The sequence below is a fragment of the Corythoichthys intestinalis genome, chromosome 3 (genome assembly GCF_030265065.1).
Source record: "Corythoichthys intestinalis isolate RoL2023-P3 chromosome 3, ASM3026506v1, whole genome shotgun sequence".
NCBI lineage: Eukaryota > Metazoa > Chordata > Actinopteri > Syngnathiformes > Syngnathidae > Corythoichthys > Corythoichthys intestinalis.
In genome coordinates this window covers 2371415-2387813 of record NC_080397.1, presented here as the reverse complement: position 1 = coordinate 2387813, position 16399 = coordinate 2371415, and the positions used below count along the sequence as shown (strand labels likewise).

Genomic DNA, 16399 nt, shown 5'->3' with positions numbered 1-16399 from the left:
TGCCAACCAAGTATTGAGTGCATAGCTGGTATAATTTATTGAAGGTTGACTTTTTTTGTATTAAAAACACTTTTTTTTTTATTGGTCGGATGAAATATGCTAATTTTTCGAGATAGGGATTTTTGTTTTTTCTTGACTTTTTTGCTTAAATCATCAATATTAAAACAACAAAAGGCTTGAACTACTTCAGTTGTGTGTAATGAATCTAAAATATATGAAAGTCTAATGTTTATCAGTACATTACAGAAAATAAATAACTTTATCACAATATGCTAATTTTTTGAGAACGACTAGTATGTATGTATTGTATATAAATACATATACACACACACACACACACATATATATATTCATATATACAGTGGGGAGAACAAGGATTTGATACACTGCCTATGGGAAAACCCGTTGGCAGTGTATCAAATACTTGTTCTCCCCACTGTATGTATATATATTAGGGCTGTCAAACGATTAAAATTTTTAATCGAGTTAATTACAGCTTAAAAATTAATTAATCGTAATTAATCGCAATTAATCGCAATTCAAACCATCTATAAAATATGCCATATTTTTCTGTAAATTATATATATATTCTGTAATATAAATTGTTGGAATGGAAAGATAAGACACAAAATGGATATATACATTCAACATACGGTACAAAAGGACTGTAGTGGGCATTTCACTCTACTGTCATTTAAATCTGTCTATGCTGTCCTCACTCCGAAGCGTCTACTTTTTCCAAAGTTAGACAGCTAGTGAACGACGCCTTAATAATTAGACTTCTTCCTTTTTCATCTGATTTATTAATAAAATGGCCTCAAACCAGTTTCCTCTTTAGACTGTCGTAAAACTACAAAAAAAAAAGTACACAAGCATTGCATTAGCAACAACGTTAGCTTAGCACGCTATACAGGTTCACTAAACATAAACAAAAAGCGTCTCATACAAAAAATATAACATTTCGCTTACTAACATAATATGTACATTCTTTACAACAACCATACTTACGGACAAATCTTGTCCAAGGATCATATAAGCACAACATTATCAGCCCGAGATGTCGTGCAGCCATAAAGAACTGGAAAGAAAACAATAAATCATGTCGCAAAGCGACCACAAGAGTTCGCTGTTGGACAGCACAAAAAGCCTGCTGTAAAACTTACCAAAGGGCAGAATACTGTCTGAGCGGGACATGTGCGTTAATTGCGTTAAATATTTTAACGTGAGTAATTAAAAAAAATTAATTACCGCGCGTTAACGCGATAATTTTGACAGCCCTAACATATATATATATTTACATATATATATATAGAGTAGATCGGGGCACAGTTCACTTGTCTTTGTTGATTTACAGTTGTCTTCTCGGCTATAATAATAACCAACACGGCCCCGTGTTCAATATAAAACCCTCCGACCACAACAAAACAAGTAGGAACTAATATTCACATAGGAACTAAAGTTATACAACATAAAATATACAATATAAATGAATACTACATTACATTTGTAAAATACAAACACATAATAAAATAAATAATAGCCCATTTAAATAAAATAAATTGAAATGAGCTAAAACACCTGTAATTAAACAATATAATACACAGATCCTGCTTACACAATTAAATTTATTCATTTCTGTGTGGCGCTTTAACTTGAGAAAATCCACCAATAAAGCTTTTGAAAACCGTTTACAAGAAAAAAAAATTCATTGAGGCATTTCATTTGTAAAATACATGTTAAAATCTTTGTCATTGGGATTGCTTTTCTCTTTACCGCAGGACTTCTTTTTTCTTCATTCTTTCAGAAAGAAAGCTGACCAATACGCGGGGTCTGAAAGGCAAATTGTTGTTGGATTATCATCTTTAAATACCCGCTACTTTTTGAACAGAATTCTAGCTTTGTATAGGCTACTGTTCTTTTTGTTGAAAGCACAAGAGTGTGTAATAAACTAGCACATTTATATTTTGCATTTTGTTTTCTTACTGTACCGAAAATCCACCGAACCGTGACCTCAAAACCGAGGTACGTATCCAACCGAGGACAAAATGCCAGCCACGATGAGTGAGGATGATGACCAAACTCCGTTTTAAAAAGCTGCTTAACGGAAACCTGGATAAAACCAAAGTTGTGTGCACATACTGCTGTGATGAACTGTCCATCGATCGAAGCTCAACCAACCTAAAGTACCACCTTCACGCAAAGCATATCTTCGGTAGTGTTAGCAATGACGCTAACACTGCGGCAGCCGCAGTCATCAAGCTACACTGGCAGAGTGCGGACTCGGACTTGCCAACAAAAAGAAACCAAGTAGGTTGACTACTGCTATCGGTACATGGGTAGCCAGAGACTGTAGAGTGTAGACCCATTAACATAGTCGAAGACGAGGGCCTTGAAAATCCAATGACAACAAACAACAACAACAACAACCGATGACAGACCACCAGACAGGTACAAGGCAGTGCCAGCATGGACTCATGTCCACTACAGTGGTGGTTTGCGCACAATAGTGCCCACAGTAAGCTCGCCCACCTTGCAAAAAAAGTATGTGGTCACACCTGCCACAACCGTTCCTTGCCAGAGACTGTTTTCTTTGATAGGGGCACATTGTTCAAAAGAAAAGGTCTGCTCTGTTATCTGAAAATGTCAACAAGCTAGTTTGCCTGAGCAGTTGGTTAAAAAAAAAAAAAAGTATGGCTATGGCTAACTTAAGCAGTTTAGTGTAATGTTATTCAGTTAAGTGTGTGAAAATTGACTTTTTTCTCACTATCTCACACAGCTTTCAGGCCATTTAGTGTAAAACTGCAAATGCTGCATTTTTTTGCGTGAAATGTGTGAATCTAACAGACAAGTTGTTTACACATTTTTTGAAACACTAGCTATTGTTACTGTATTGTGCTTGTCTGCTCTTTAAATTGGCAGTTAATTTTGGGTAATATGCCAAACGGTACTTGAGCCACATTGTTAGTCTGAGGTACTTTAGTGTGTTAAAACTCTTTGCTGTATAATACAGACAATTTATTTTATTTTTTGTTTTATACGAGCTGAGTTGTTAAATAAAATTTTACAACTCTATTTGGTTAATTATTAATTCATTCACACATCATACATTTCATCTTAAAACAAATTTTAAGTCAATTATAGTATTTTCCTAGATTTTTTTTCCTGAAGAGCAACTTTATTCATCCCGAGGGAAATGTGATTAATCATGATTGATCACACAATTGACATATGATTAACTAGATTAATTTTTTAAAATCATTTGACATATATATATTAGGGCTGTCAAACGATTAAAATTTTTAATCGAGTTAATTACAGCTTAAAAATTAATTAATCGTAATTAATCGCAATTAATCGCAATTCAAACCATCTCTAAAATATGCCATATTTTATGTAAATTATTGTTGCAAGGGAAAGATAAGACACATGACGGATATATACATACAACATACTGTACATCAGTACTGTATTTGTTTATTGTAACAATAAATCCACAAATGGCATTATTAACATTCTTTCTGTTAAAGTGATCCACGGATAGAAAGACTTGTAGTTCTTAAACGATAAATGTTATAGTTACAAGTTATAGTAATTTTATATTAAAACCCCTCTTCATGTTTTCGTTTTAATAAAATTTGTAAAATTTTCAATCAAAAGTAGAGTTAATATAATAATAAGAAGAATAAAAATAACAATAATAAAAATAGAGTGAAAAGTTTTACGTGTATTTTGCATTGCTAAATTGATATGGAATGCCAGTTTATTTAGCATTGTTGTTTAACTGTGTGTCAGAATAGGGCCTCATTACTATAGACTGAAGTGCTTTTCTTTTTGAGAACATTATTTTTGTTTTGAGAGATAGGAATATTATTTTTGTTGTGCTTTCACTAAAGGATACTTATGTTTGTTGTGAAGGAGACGCTTATGCCAATAAACGGCGCGCCTGTGTCCACTCGCCTTTACTGTATAACATATACAGTGGGGAGAACAAGTATTTGATACACTGCTTGGCAGTGTATCAAATACTTGTTCTCCCCACTGTATCTGTACATATCTTACCCAGAATAAAACAAGAGACACATAATTGCCACTAAAAGAAAGAAAACTTACCGAAATATGTGTGGAGCACAAATAGCAATTTGCATTGCATTGTGAATACAGCATAAACGTCTCACAACTACTAATTCTCCCACGTTTAGAAGACATAACATGAGTATGGAATGGCGCTGCCCCCAAGCGGCCAGTGGCATTCTCTTCACTCTTAATGTCCATAAACGGCCTCATTCTAATGTGTGAGGCAATATGCCAGCGGGTGCGTTAATTGCGTCAAATATTTTAACGTGATTAATTTTAAAAAATTATTTAACGCCCGTTAACGCGATAATTTTGCCAGCCCTAATATATATATATATATATATACAGTGCCTTGCAAAAGTATTCGGCCCCCTTGAATCTTGCAACCTTTCTCCACATTTCAGGCTTCAAACATAAAGATATGAAATTTAATTTTTTTGTCAAGAATCAACAACAAGTGGGACACAATCGTGAAGTGGAACAACATTAATTGGATAATTTAAACTTTTTTAACAAATAAAAAACTGAAAAGTGGGGCGTGCAATATTATTCGGCCCCTTTACTTTCAGTGCAGCAAACTCACTCCAGAGGTTCAGTGAGGATCTCTGAATGATCCAATGTTGTCCTAAATGACCGATGATGATAAATAGAATCCACCTCTGTGTAATCAAGTCTCCGTATAAATGCACCTGCTCTGTGATAGTCTCAGGGTTCTGTTTAAAGTGCAGAGAGCATTATGAAAACCAAGGAACACACCAGGCAGGTCCGAGATAATGTTGTGGAAAAGTTTAAAGCCGGATTTGGATACAAAAAGATTTCCCAAGCTTTAAACATCTCAAGGAGCACTGTGCAAGCCATCATATTGAAATAGAAGGAGCATCAGACCACTGCAAATCTACCAAGACCCGGCCGTCCTTCCAAACCTTCTTCTCAAACAAGGAGAAAACTGATCAGAGATGCAGCCAAGAGGCCCATGATCACTCTGGATGAACTGCAGAGATCTACAGCTGAGGTGGGAGAGTCTGTCCATAGGACAACAATCAGTCGTACACTGCACAAATCTGGCCTTTATGGAAGAGTGGCAAGAAGAAAGCCATTTCTCAAAGATATCCATAAAAAGTCTCGTTTAAAGTTTGCCCCAAGCCACCTGGGAGACACACCAAACAAGTGGAAGAATGCAAAACGATATGTTTGGCGTAAAATCAACACAGCTCATCACCCTGAACACACCATCCCCACTGTCAAACATGGTGGTGGCAGCATCATGGTTTGGGCCTGCTTTTCTTCAGCAGGGACAGGAAAGATGGTTAAAATTGACGGGAAGATGGATGCAGCCAAATACAGGAACATTCTGGAAGAAAACCTGTTGGTATCTGCACAAGACCTGAGACTGGGACGGAGATTTATCTTCCAACAGGACAATTATCCAAAACATAAAGCCAAATATACAGTGGAATGGTTAAAAAATAAACGTATCCAGGTGTTAGAATGGCCAAGTCAAAGTCCAGACCTGAATCCAATGGAGAATCTGTGGAAAGAGCTGAAGACTGTTGTTCACAAACACACTCCATCCAACCTCACTGAGCTCGAGCTGTTTTGCAAGGAAGAATGGGCAAGAATGTCAGTCTCTCAATGCGCAAAACTGATTGAAACATACCCCAAGCGACTTGCAGCTGTAATTGGAGCAAAAGGTGGCGCTACAAAGTATTAACGCAAGGGGGCCGAATAATATTGCACGCCCCACTTTTCAGTTTTATATTTGTTAAAAAAGTTTAAATTATCCAATGAATTTTGTTCCACTTCACAATTGTGTCCCATTTGTTGTTGATTCTTGACAAAAAATTAAAATTTTATATCTTTATGTTTGAAGCCTGAAATGTGACGAAAGGTTGCAAGGTTCAAGGGGGCCGAATACTTTTGCAAGGCACTGTATATATATATATATACATACATACATACATACATACATACATACATACATACATACATACATACATATATATATGTAGTATAAGTATATAAATACATATTAAATTTTTACACCGGGAGAAAATACTTTTACTTTTTATCTGTAAATTTTAAAGCAAGTACTTTTGTAATTTAACTTGAGTAGTTTTTTTCTCATATACTCGTACTTTTACTTAAGTTAAAACAAAAAACAAAAACGCCGTACACGATTTAAGTGATTTCGCCTTTATGACGCTGGAGTCTCCAGTCGTTTTTTTAAATAACAGCTGTCAAGTTCCCCTGCTAATATTTGTTTCGCCAATAAGGGGAGCTGTATTCTCACTTAGGTTGAATGAAAATTTACATGATGCGCAAGTTTTTTTGTGTGTGTGTGTGTGTGCATCGTTTTCCTGTTCCTGTCGTCACTGTTCAATTCTTGGGACTATATTGTTACTAAAAATTTGTTAACAAGTTGAATTAAAATTGTGAAATTTATAAGTTTAATTCCAGTGAAAGCACACCCAAACAGGTCGATTTCTGTTTTATATTAAGGAAGTAGAGTGCGATGCAGCATAAGCAGCTCGACCAAGTCTAGGTTCATACTGCAGGTCTTAATGCGCGAATCCGATTTTTTTGTGTTTTTCTGACTCGAGTGAGGCTTTAACTTGACAGTCTGAACGGGACAAGTCGCATGGTAGTGGACCATTTCAAATCCGCTCTGGGTCACTTTCGTATGTGGTTTAAATCCGATCTGGGCCGAATTTTTCCAGAATGTCGCGGCGGTCTGAACTGCCAAGTCTCCCAAATCGGAAATTTATGCAGCAATTACGTCATCAAAGAGCGAGAGAGACACGGCGCTCCGGTAGCGGTGCAGCTGTGGGTTAGCGCCTAGCTTGTTTTAAACACGACTTTTGGGGAAGGGTCGGGTTTGACAACAGTTATAAATAAATAAAAATGGGTTGAGGATAAGCCTGAGAATGCTCGGTTTTCTCTTTGCTCTATATCAGCAATATTTCAAGATTGCTTACACGGCCGAGAGTCTGGGCAAACTGTCTGTATGTGTGTGTGTGTGTCACGCACGGACAGTGTGTGCATGCTATCGATCCATATAAACTTTGGATATAAGTCTAAACGGGGATTATTTATGTCTGTTATTTGTGTCCTCTTTTTGGAAATCAAAATATGATCATCCTGGAATGACGGCTGACAGCCAGCATGTGTCGTTATTTGTTTTGATGCTTCTGCGCTTGCGGGTCTTCTTGCTCAGCGCGTGTCGGACTGCAAATTAGTGCAGATGCGTAATACTTCAACAGGCTCAATGGACAAAGGCAGTCTGAACTAGGGTTGGGAATCTCTGGCATGAAGCCGATTCGATATGTATCTAGATACACAGGTTACGATTCGATTAAAAAACGATACATTTTTATGGCCAAGCGATTCGATACGATTCGATACAGTTTAAGAACGATACGGCTCGATACAGAGTGAAAACGATACGATAGTAAACATTTGTTGTATGTGTTCGTACAGTATTTTAAACATAAAAAAGACCACATTTCTAATAGCAAAATTAAAATTTCATACCAATGCTATGTTTTATTTTTTTATGAAAAAAAAAATTAAGGCTTACTATATGACCGCCATTTTGTTGGATGGGATTGATAATAAAACTCCAGTGACAGACAACAATAGAGTGCAGTAATTCAATTACTGTATTTCCTGGTGTTTTGAACACAAGAGGTAAGTAATTTAAGTGCAAACTTTCAACGTAAACATCTTGCAAGCAAAAAATATTATATGCAGCAGCTCTTGAAAAAAAGAATTAAACCTGTTAGTGTTATCATAAATAAATAATAAATTATGCTTTAACACTGGTATAACTGGGGGAATAAAAATATGGCATTTTAGACAGACAGGTCTATAATCATTACTTTAACCTTATACACAGCAAAGTCATTCACTTAAGCCTGTGCTTCCACATTTTTTTATTACTCATCACCGTCTATATCTCTTTTGAAGGGCAGAATTTTCTTGAGGAAGATCAACTGATCCACATATTCATGTTTAAGTAGACTGCGTTTTGTGGAAACAATATCTCCAGCAGATCGTGCTGCCCTTTCCACCATTGTAGTGGGTAATTTTTCAGGGTTACAAACTCACGATCTCTGTACCGCTTCACATTTCACACTAGCTCTGTCCCATGCGAACAGATCTGGCTGCCTTCATCACTTCAAAGTCCGACTTTTGTTTTCCTGGGTGCGTTGAAAATCAATCGCTGCACGTCGCTGGTGTCGGTGATCACACTGTCCATTGTTTTAGCATGTTGCTTCGTTGCTACTACTAGTTTCGTTTTGGGCTGTGAAGAAAACGCTACTGAGCGTGCGTTACAGTGGTTTCGTTTGCTCTCGCGTTGTTATGACACGCCCGTGACGATTGGGTAATGACGGCGACTACTAGCGGTTCTTCCAAAATGAATGTGAAGTTAAGGCAACCACGACGGCGTACACAATCTAAGTGCGCTGTGTGGTGAATGACACAAGTGCAGCATGTGAGGTAAAAGCTAAATTATTATCATATTAAGCAATGGATTGAACTAGGCATTAGAAGCCGATTCTTGTGCTCGCGATAGCCGAATTCTATCTCTACTATCGGTTCATTGAATATTTAATGGCTAATTACTGTCGAATGGTAACTTTACTATCGATACAGCTGTATCTCTCACCTGTAAAACCGGATATCCGGTCGTATCGGTTTATCGTTCTCAAGCTTAGTCTGAACGGGCACACCAAAAAACCAGATATGACAAAAAAAACTGATTTGTGCAGTAAGACCTGCGGTATGAACCTAGCCTAAGTTGTTGAAATCAAGCTCTAATTTACCTGTTTTTTCACAAGCAGGCCAAAGTGTTCTACAGTGTGTCTGTGGTTTTAAAGTAAAACTACAGTAAACATCAGTTGCCACGTTTACATGGAGCCAAATATTCCAATTACAATCGGAATATTTGTTCAAACCGAATAAATGTGTTCCATATAAACACCTCATTCGGAATGAACAGGCCCAAACCGAATGGAATTTCATTCCGATTCACAGGGGTGGAATATTCCTTTTCCCAAACCGATTAGAAGTAAAATTATATCATGTAAACAGGGAAGCGGAATGGTGTCTGGTTGCGTTCTTTCTGCACATGCTCCGTACTGACGTGGTGACGTAAGTAACGTCACTTGCAACATGGCTTCCAAGCACACGCACAGCGCACCCACACAACTTTTTAAATGAACGGCGTGTCATTCTGAAGTTTTGTTTCCACTCGAAAAGTTAAAACAGCAGCTGATCTGACGATCGATCTCCATGTTTTGCAACGTGACGCTTTGTTTTGATTAATCTGCGCATGTCAGACGGCAGTTGTCAAACGTCCTTTCTAAATAAAGGCAGACACATGTAAACGCTGGATCGGAATAGATGAAGTGACATGTAAACAGCTGATGTGAAATTTCCATTCGGAATGATTTGAATCGGTATGAATAAACGTCAGCATGTAAACGTGGCTAGTGAAACAAGAACTCTTGTGTCTCCACTTGTGAGCAAGCCGGCATACTATGTGTACCTTTTTCACCATCCACCAGCATTGATAATAAGCACTGTGGCTTATTTTTTTACTTTATTGATTAATATGACAAATAAAACACAGTTATTTTGAGTTAATTAAATTAATAAGTTATTAATTAATTAATCAAATTAATAAGTTATTAATGAGTTAAATTAATAATGAGCGATTAATGCCAGTTATTTTGAGGTTTAGTGGGTATTTATGGGTACTTAAAGAGTTAATTCCGACATAAGCGGAAGTTCAGGTTAAATTGCCAGCGTAGGAACAAAACTAGTCCGTAACTCGGGGACTACCTGTACTTAATCCACCACTGCTTACCTGTGCACATCGGCCAAGATCTGTGTGGTTGAGGTATTGGAATATTTTCAGGGCCAATTCATACGGCAATTCCATGTCAAAAAAAGGGATGTCATTCGCCTCATTCTGCATTAAAAAAAATACAAATAAAAAAATAAGTAAACATACATATTGTCGCAGTCGGCGGGATGTCACGATGACGTCATCTCGCATAGCAACGTGTCGCCATTTCGAGAGGGGGGCACGCACAGGTAAATTCATATATTTCAGCTGTGTTTTGAGTCTTTTTTTTCATAAAAAGGTCTTGAACATGACTAATTATTATCGAGGAGGCGATACAACTTAAAATTAGCGTGTATGGGCCTGCAAATCTGCCCATACAAAGTCGCAGCTGATAGCTGGATAAACAATCCAAAGGAACTGCCTGCAGTGGAGTTCAGAAACATCAACAACTACCTCAAAGTCACGCAGTAAGTTGACCTTTATCAATTACGTGGAATATGTACTGTGTGGAACTAAGAAAACTGGTAGTATATACGGAGTGATTATTTCTGCCGTAACCGGTAATCCGCTTCCAAAGCGTTATTTAGCCATAAACACGTCACGGTAAAATAACCAATTCCCACCAGGCCAATAATATACCGATTGACCGATCAGAGCAGTTCACGGCAAAATAAAAATAACGCTTTGCGAGTTGTCGCTTCCGGTAATGATAACCACTGCCTAGTCTATTGAATCCTAGCAGCTAAGTTGGGCAAAAAAAAAAAAAAAAAAACGATTAAAGTTTACTCACCACTGATAAAATGTCGGCTGCAAACGTAAATTTGTCTGGTCCACGGAACCGTCTTCTTTTACTGTTCCTCGATTGATTGCTTTCAGCCAATTGCTCGTCCTTTTCTTCTCACGAGGAAGAATGAAGAACTTCAAATGTGGCTTCGAACTCTTCCATGCATTACAACCCGCAACACAGCAACTTTTAGTCATTCCGACGGAAAAAAATACCGCAAATAAGACAAAAGTTCAACGCGTTTGTACTACAATGCACGACAGAGCAACTGCTTGTGACTCGTGTTTTGCCCCCATTTCAATATGGCGACGCTTTGTTGTGGCTGGTGACGCCATTAATGCCCGGATGTCCGACTGCGAGGATTGAGGAGGCAGTATTGTACAAACCCGATTCGGTTGAAGTTGGGAAACTGTAAAATGTAAAAACAAAATACAATGATTTGAAAGTCCTTTTCAACCTATATTCAATTGAATACACTACAAAGACAACATATTTAATGCTCAAACTCATAAACTTTATTTTTCAAATAATAATTCACTTAGAATTTCATGGCTGCAACACGTGCAGTAGAAGTTGGGACAGGGCATGTTTACCACTTCGTTACATCACCTTTCCTTTTAATAACACTCAATAAACGTTTTGAAAGAGAGGAGACTAATTCTGTTAGCTTTTCATGTGGAATTCTTTCCCATTCTTGCTTGATGAACCGCTTCAGTTGTTCAATAGTCAGGGGTCTTCTGTCGTATTTTACGCTTCATAATGCGCCACACATTTTCAATGGGAGACAGGTCTGGACACCGAGCGGGCCAGAGGAGAACCTGGACTCTATTACTTCGAAGCCACGCTGTTGTAACACGTGCAGAATGTGGCTTGGCATTATCTAGTTGAAATAGGCAGCGGCGTCCATGAAAAAGACGTCGCCTGGATGGCAGCATATTTTGCTCCAAAATCTGTATGTACTTCTCAGCATTTATGTTGCCTTCACAGAAATGTAAGTCACCCATGACTAATGCACCCTCATACCATCACAGATGCTGGCTTTTGAACTTTGCGTTGATAACAGTCCGGATGGTCCGCTTCCTCTTTGGCCCGGAGGACACGACGTCCAGTGTTTCCAAAAACAATTTGAAAAGTGGACTCATCAGACCACAAAACACTTTTCCATTGTGCATCAGTCCATTATACATGAGCTCGGGCCCAGAGAACCCGGCAGCGTTTCTGGATGTTGTTCATAAACGGCTTTTGCTTTACATGGTATAGTTTTAACCCGCACTTACTGATGTAGTGACGAACTGTATTTACTGACAGTGGTTTTCTGAAGTTTTCCTGAGCACATTTGGTGATATCCTTTACACACTCATGTCCGTTTTTAAGGCATTGCCATCTGAGGGATCGAAGGTCACGGTCATGCAGTCTTGGTTTCCGGCCGTGACGCTTACGTGCATTTATTTTACCAGATTCTCTGAACCTTTTGATATTATGGACAATAGATGTTGAAATCCCTAAATTCCTTGCCATTTTGCTTTGAGAAATGTTGTTCTTAAACTGTTCAACTATTTTCTTATGCAGTTGTAGACAAAGTGTTGAACCTCGCCCCATCCTTGCTTGTGAATGACTGAGCATGTTTGGGGAGGCTCCTTTTATGGTACCCACCTGTTCCCAATTAGCCTGATCACATGTGGGATGTTCCAAATAGGTGTTTGATGAGCTTTTCTCAGCTTTCTCAGTATTTTTTGCCACCTTTCTCAACTTCTACTGGACGTGTTGCAGCCATGAAATTCTAAGTTAATTATTATTTGGCAAAAAACAATCGAGTTTATCAATTTGAACATTAAATATGTCGTCTGTGTAGTGTATTCAATTAAATATGGGTTGAGAAGGATTGTCAAATTGTTGTATTTTGTTTTTATTTACATTTTACACAATTTCCCAACTTCAACCGAATCCGGTTTGTAGTATGTAGTGTAGTGTAGTAATTAGTGTCCCCATACCAGGTCTACAATGAGTTGATCTACCAGCTGCTCATCTTTCTCGACTTTTTTCTGAGGGTACCTCAGGGACTCCCTGTAGCAATCGGTATCGTCTCGATATTTCTTCTTCCTTTTGATCCTCTGTTCCTCTAGTCGTTCCAAAAGGGGGCTAGTTCTGCCGCCCAACAAGCCCCTGGCGATGGAAACGTAGCCAGGCTCTTCCACGCCACTAGCGTTCTCGGATTTTCCCTCACTTTTACCTGGACTCGCGTCACTATTTTCGCTCCTGGAACTGGAGGACGAAGAGTGACCGAGCCGCCGCTCCACTTTTTGACACCACAATTCCCGTTTCCAGCGCTCCCTGAACGCAGCGAGCTCCTTCTCACCCATTGTGTTAAAAATTCAGGAATCAAAGGGCAACATTTAAAGTTCGAGAGTCAAAAAATGGAAACATCTTTAGTACGGAAGTAATAAAGCGAAAACAAAACAGTTCTTCAATGTGAAGAGACCGAAGAGGAACACGGGTATAGGAAATTAGTTCCTGGCAACGAATTTGAGTTTGTCTTCGCTTATTGTACCACAAATATAAAGTATAATTGTATTGCTCGAATAGCAACGTATATGCTTTAAAAACAAACAAACAAAACACACACAAAAATCAAGTATGATTCGAGTATGCTGTATCACTACCCAATCGTGAGAGTCCTTGCCTATAGACCCTACCCACGTGACGTCACAACTCCTCTCTCCTGAATGGTACCGCCCAATTGTCCGTCAAAACATAGTGTTAACCTGTTACAGCTACGTACATTCCTCCTATTTACGGCGTGTTTTTCTGCTCCTTAACATTAATAATCAAAATGGTGAAGGCGTGTGTGGCTGTTGGTTGCACTAACAGAGAAGATGGAAGGAGAGACTTGAAGTTTTACCGTATTCCGAGGGATCCAAAGAGGAGAGCGAAATGGACGGCTGCAATTCGACGTGAAAACTGGGCACCAAAAAATCACCACAGACTATGTAGTAGTCATTTTATATCCGGTAAGATGCATTTAAGATATACTTAGAGGGTTTTGGGCTGACAAATAACAACAATTAAGATCATTGCTAGGCTAATCGCCGACAACATACACATATGTATGTAGTGAAAGTGCTATCGCTAAACCATATAAACATTAAAAGCCTTAACTCCATTGACAAACGACATGAAATACATTAGACTTGACAGTGGATGTTAGCAATAACAAAAGATTTTGAATTGAAAATTTCGTAACTCGCCTTTCCAAGCACAAGATACATTCCTGCCAAATTTTCGTGGACGAGGACCTGTTTCACCCAACCAGCAACGAAGTATTTATAAGCCTCCAAGCTCTTGCAGTTTTTCAAATTTTCGTGAGAATAGGCTGATTTTGTGTGGACAAGATAATATCAGTGTAGCAGATGTCAGGCAGACAGGGCGAAGACAGTGGGTCGAAAAACATCGATTTGGGCATCAAATATGGATCTGGCGACTGTATAGAACGAAGCTTTTCCACATAACGCCTTTTATGCAACACATCCAGTGAGTTTACGGCATCAGAAAGCACCGGGTCTTCCATGAAATGCATTTTAAATTCCTCGATCAATTGAAACCAATGCTAATACAGAGACAAAATGACGGACAAGTGGGCGGAACCATACAGCGAGCATGTGGTTTTGTGACGTCGGTGGGTAGGGTCTATAGAGTCAATTGTATAGTCAATTGATCGAGGAATTTAAAATGCATTTCATGGAAGACCCGGTGCTTTCTGATGCCGTAAACTCACTGGATGTGTTGCATAAAAGGCGTTATGTGGAAAAGCTTCGTTCTATACAGTCGCCAGATCCATATTTGATGCCCAAATCGATGTTTTTCGACCCACTGTCTTCGGCCTGTCTGCCTGACATTTGCTACGCTGATATTTACAATTATCTTGTCCACACAAAATAAGCCTATTCTCACGAAAATTTGAAAAACTTCAAGAGCTTGGAGGCTTATAAATACTTCGTTGCTGGTTGGGTGAAACAGGTCCTCGTCCACGAAAATTCGGCAGGAATCTATCTTGTGCTTGGAAAGGTGAGTTACGAAATTTTCAATTCAAAATCTTTTGTTATTGCTAACATCCACTGTCAAGTCTAATGTATTTCATGTCGTTTGTCAATGGAGTTAAGGCTTTTAATGTTTATATGGTTTAGCGATAGCACTCTCACTACATACATACGTGTATGTTGTCGGCGATTAGCCTAGCAATGATCTTAATTGTGGTTATTTGTCAGCCCAAAACCCTCTAAGTATATCTTAAATGCATCTTACCGGATATAAAATGACTACTACATAGTCTGTGGTGATTTTTTGGTGCCCAGTTTTCACGTCGAATTGCAGCCGTCCATTTCGCTCTCCTCTTTGGATCCCTCGGAATACGGTAAAACTTCAAGTCTGTTCAAGGGATGAGTTTGAACCGTCCATGAAGCTCGGCATGGTCTTATGTTGTCACCATTGGTCCTGTCTGCACAGTGGGTTTCACAGTGTTCGTTGTCTATTAAAAAGTTTTCAGCACAGTCCAAAAATTAGAGTACAGTACTACTTATGCTACTTACTTCCATTTGGATCTGTGTGACATCCCTGTATCTGTAGGGGAAGAAGGGAAGGGGAATTTGGGGGTCGTGATTCAGTTTCTTCCCATTGGGGGGGGGGAGAAAAAAAATGAAAAAAGATATAGCTAAGCAGAGTAACAATATCAAGAAAAAATACAACTTAATCCTATTTGGATCATAAAACAACATTCAAACTACAAAGGACCAGAAAAAAACAAATGAAGGCAAAACAACAATACCATACAACAACAAAAACAGCAAGCTGCAAATTGCAGGCATGTACATAATGAAAAATAAGAATGCAATATAATGAAAACTACACAGAGGAGACTGTTCATTGTGAAAAAAAAATGTAAAACGCATAAGCAGCATTACCCAATTCGCTGCTTAATGTATCAGTACGTATTAAACAATATAAGTAGAGCAAAGTCACATGCAGTTAATAAAGGAAGACATTATTTCAGTTACATTAAGAATACTATATAAGTACGGTCTTTTGAACTTATTTTCAGGATAAACACTTCATGTTTTCCCCGCAAGTGTTGTTTAGCTATTTAACATTTTTAAACATGCATACGTTTTTAAAAACTTTTTTTCAGTAAGGCCACTTACCGTGTTTTCTACGCGAGCGGTGAAATGACATTCCTTGTTTACGTCGCAAGGGTTGACGACATTTCCGGTCTGAGGACACTGAGAGCTGCGGTATTGCATCCTTTCCTGTCTGCGGGATGGGTACTGAGACGAGCAGCGCAGGGTATAGACCCTACCCACCGACGTCACAAAACCACGTGCTCGCTGTACGGTTCCGCCCACTTGTCCGTCATTTTGTCTCTGTATTAGCATTGGTTTCAATTGATCGAGGAATTTAAAATGCATTTCATGGAAGACCCGGTGCTTTCTGATGCCGTAAACTCACTGGATGTGTTGCATAAAAGGCGTTATGTGGAAAAGCTTCGTTCTATACAGTCGCCAGATCCATATTTGATGCCCAAATCGATGTTTTTCGACCCACTGTCTTCGCCCTGTCTGCCTGACATCTGCTACGCTGATATTTACAATTATCTTGTCCACACAAAATAAGCCTATTCTCACGAAAATTTGAAAAAC

The 16399-nt window shown here is 38.5% G+C and overlaps 1 protein-coding gene across 4 annotated transcripts in view; it reads right to left on the bottom strand.

Annotated features, from left to right (window-relative positions):
• LOC130913181 (F-box/WD repeat-containing protein 8-like) overlaps positions 1-13707 on the bottom strand; it is a 72270-nt gene extending 58563 nt beyond the window's left edge. The window contains exons 1-2 of one of the 4 annotated variants that reach the window (XM_057831564.1): positions 12704-13707; positions 9947-10051 (exon numbers count right to left, since the gene is read on the bottom strand). In XM_057831564.1, coding sequence (XP_057687547.1) covers positions 9947-10051; positions 12704-13072 — 474 coding nt within the window. In that variant the 5' untranslated portion in view covers positions 13073-13707. The remainder of the gene's footprint in view (positions 1-9946; positions 10052-12703) is intronic. The other 3 variants (XM_057831563.1, XM_057831565.1, XM_057831566.1) reach the window with 3 other exon arrangements.
• Positions 13708-16399: the final 2692 nt, after the last annotated feature.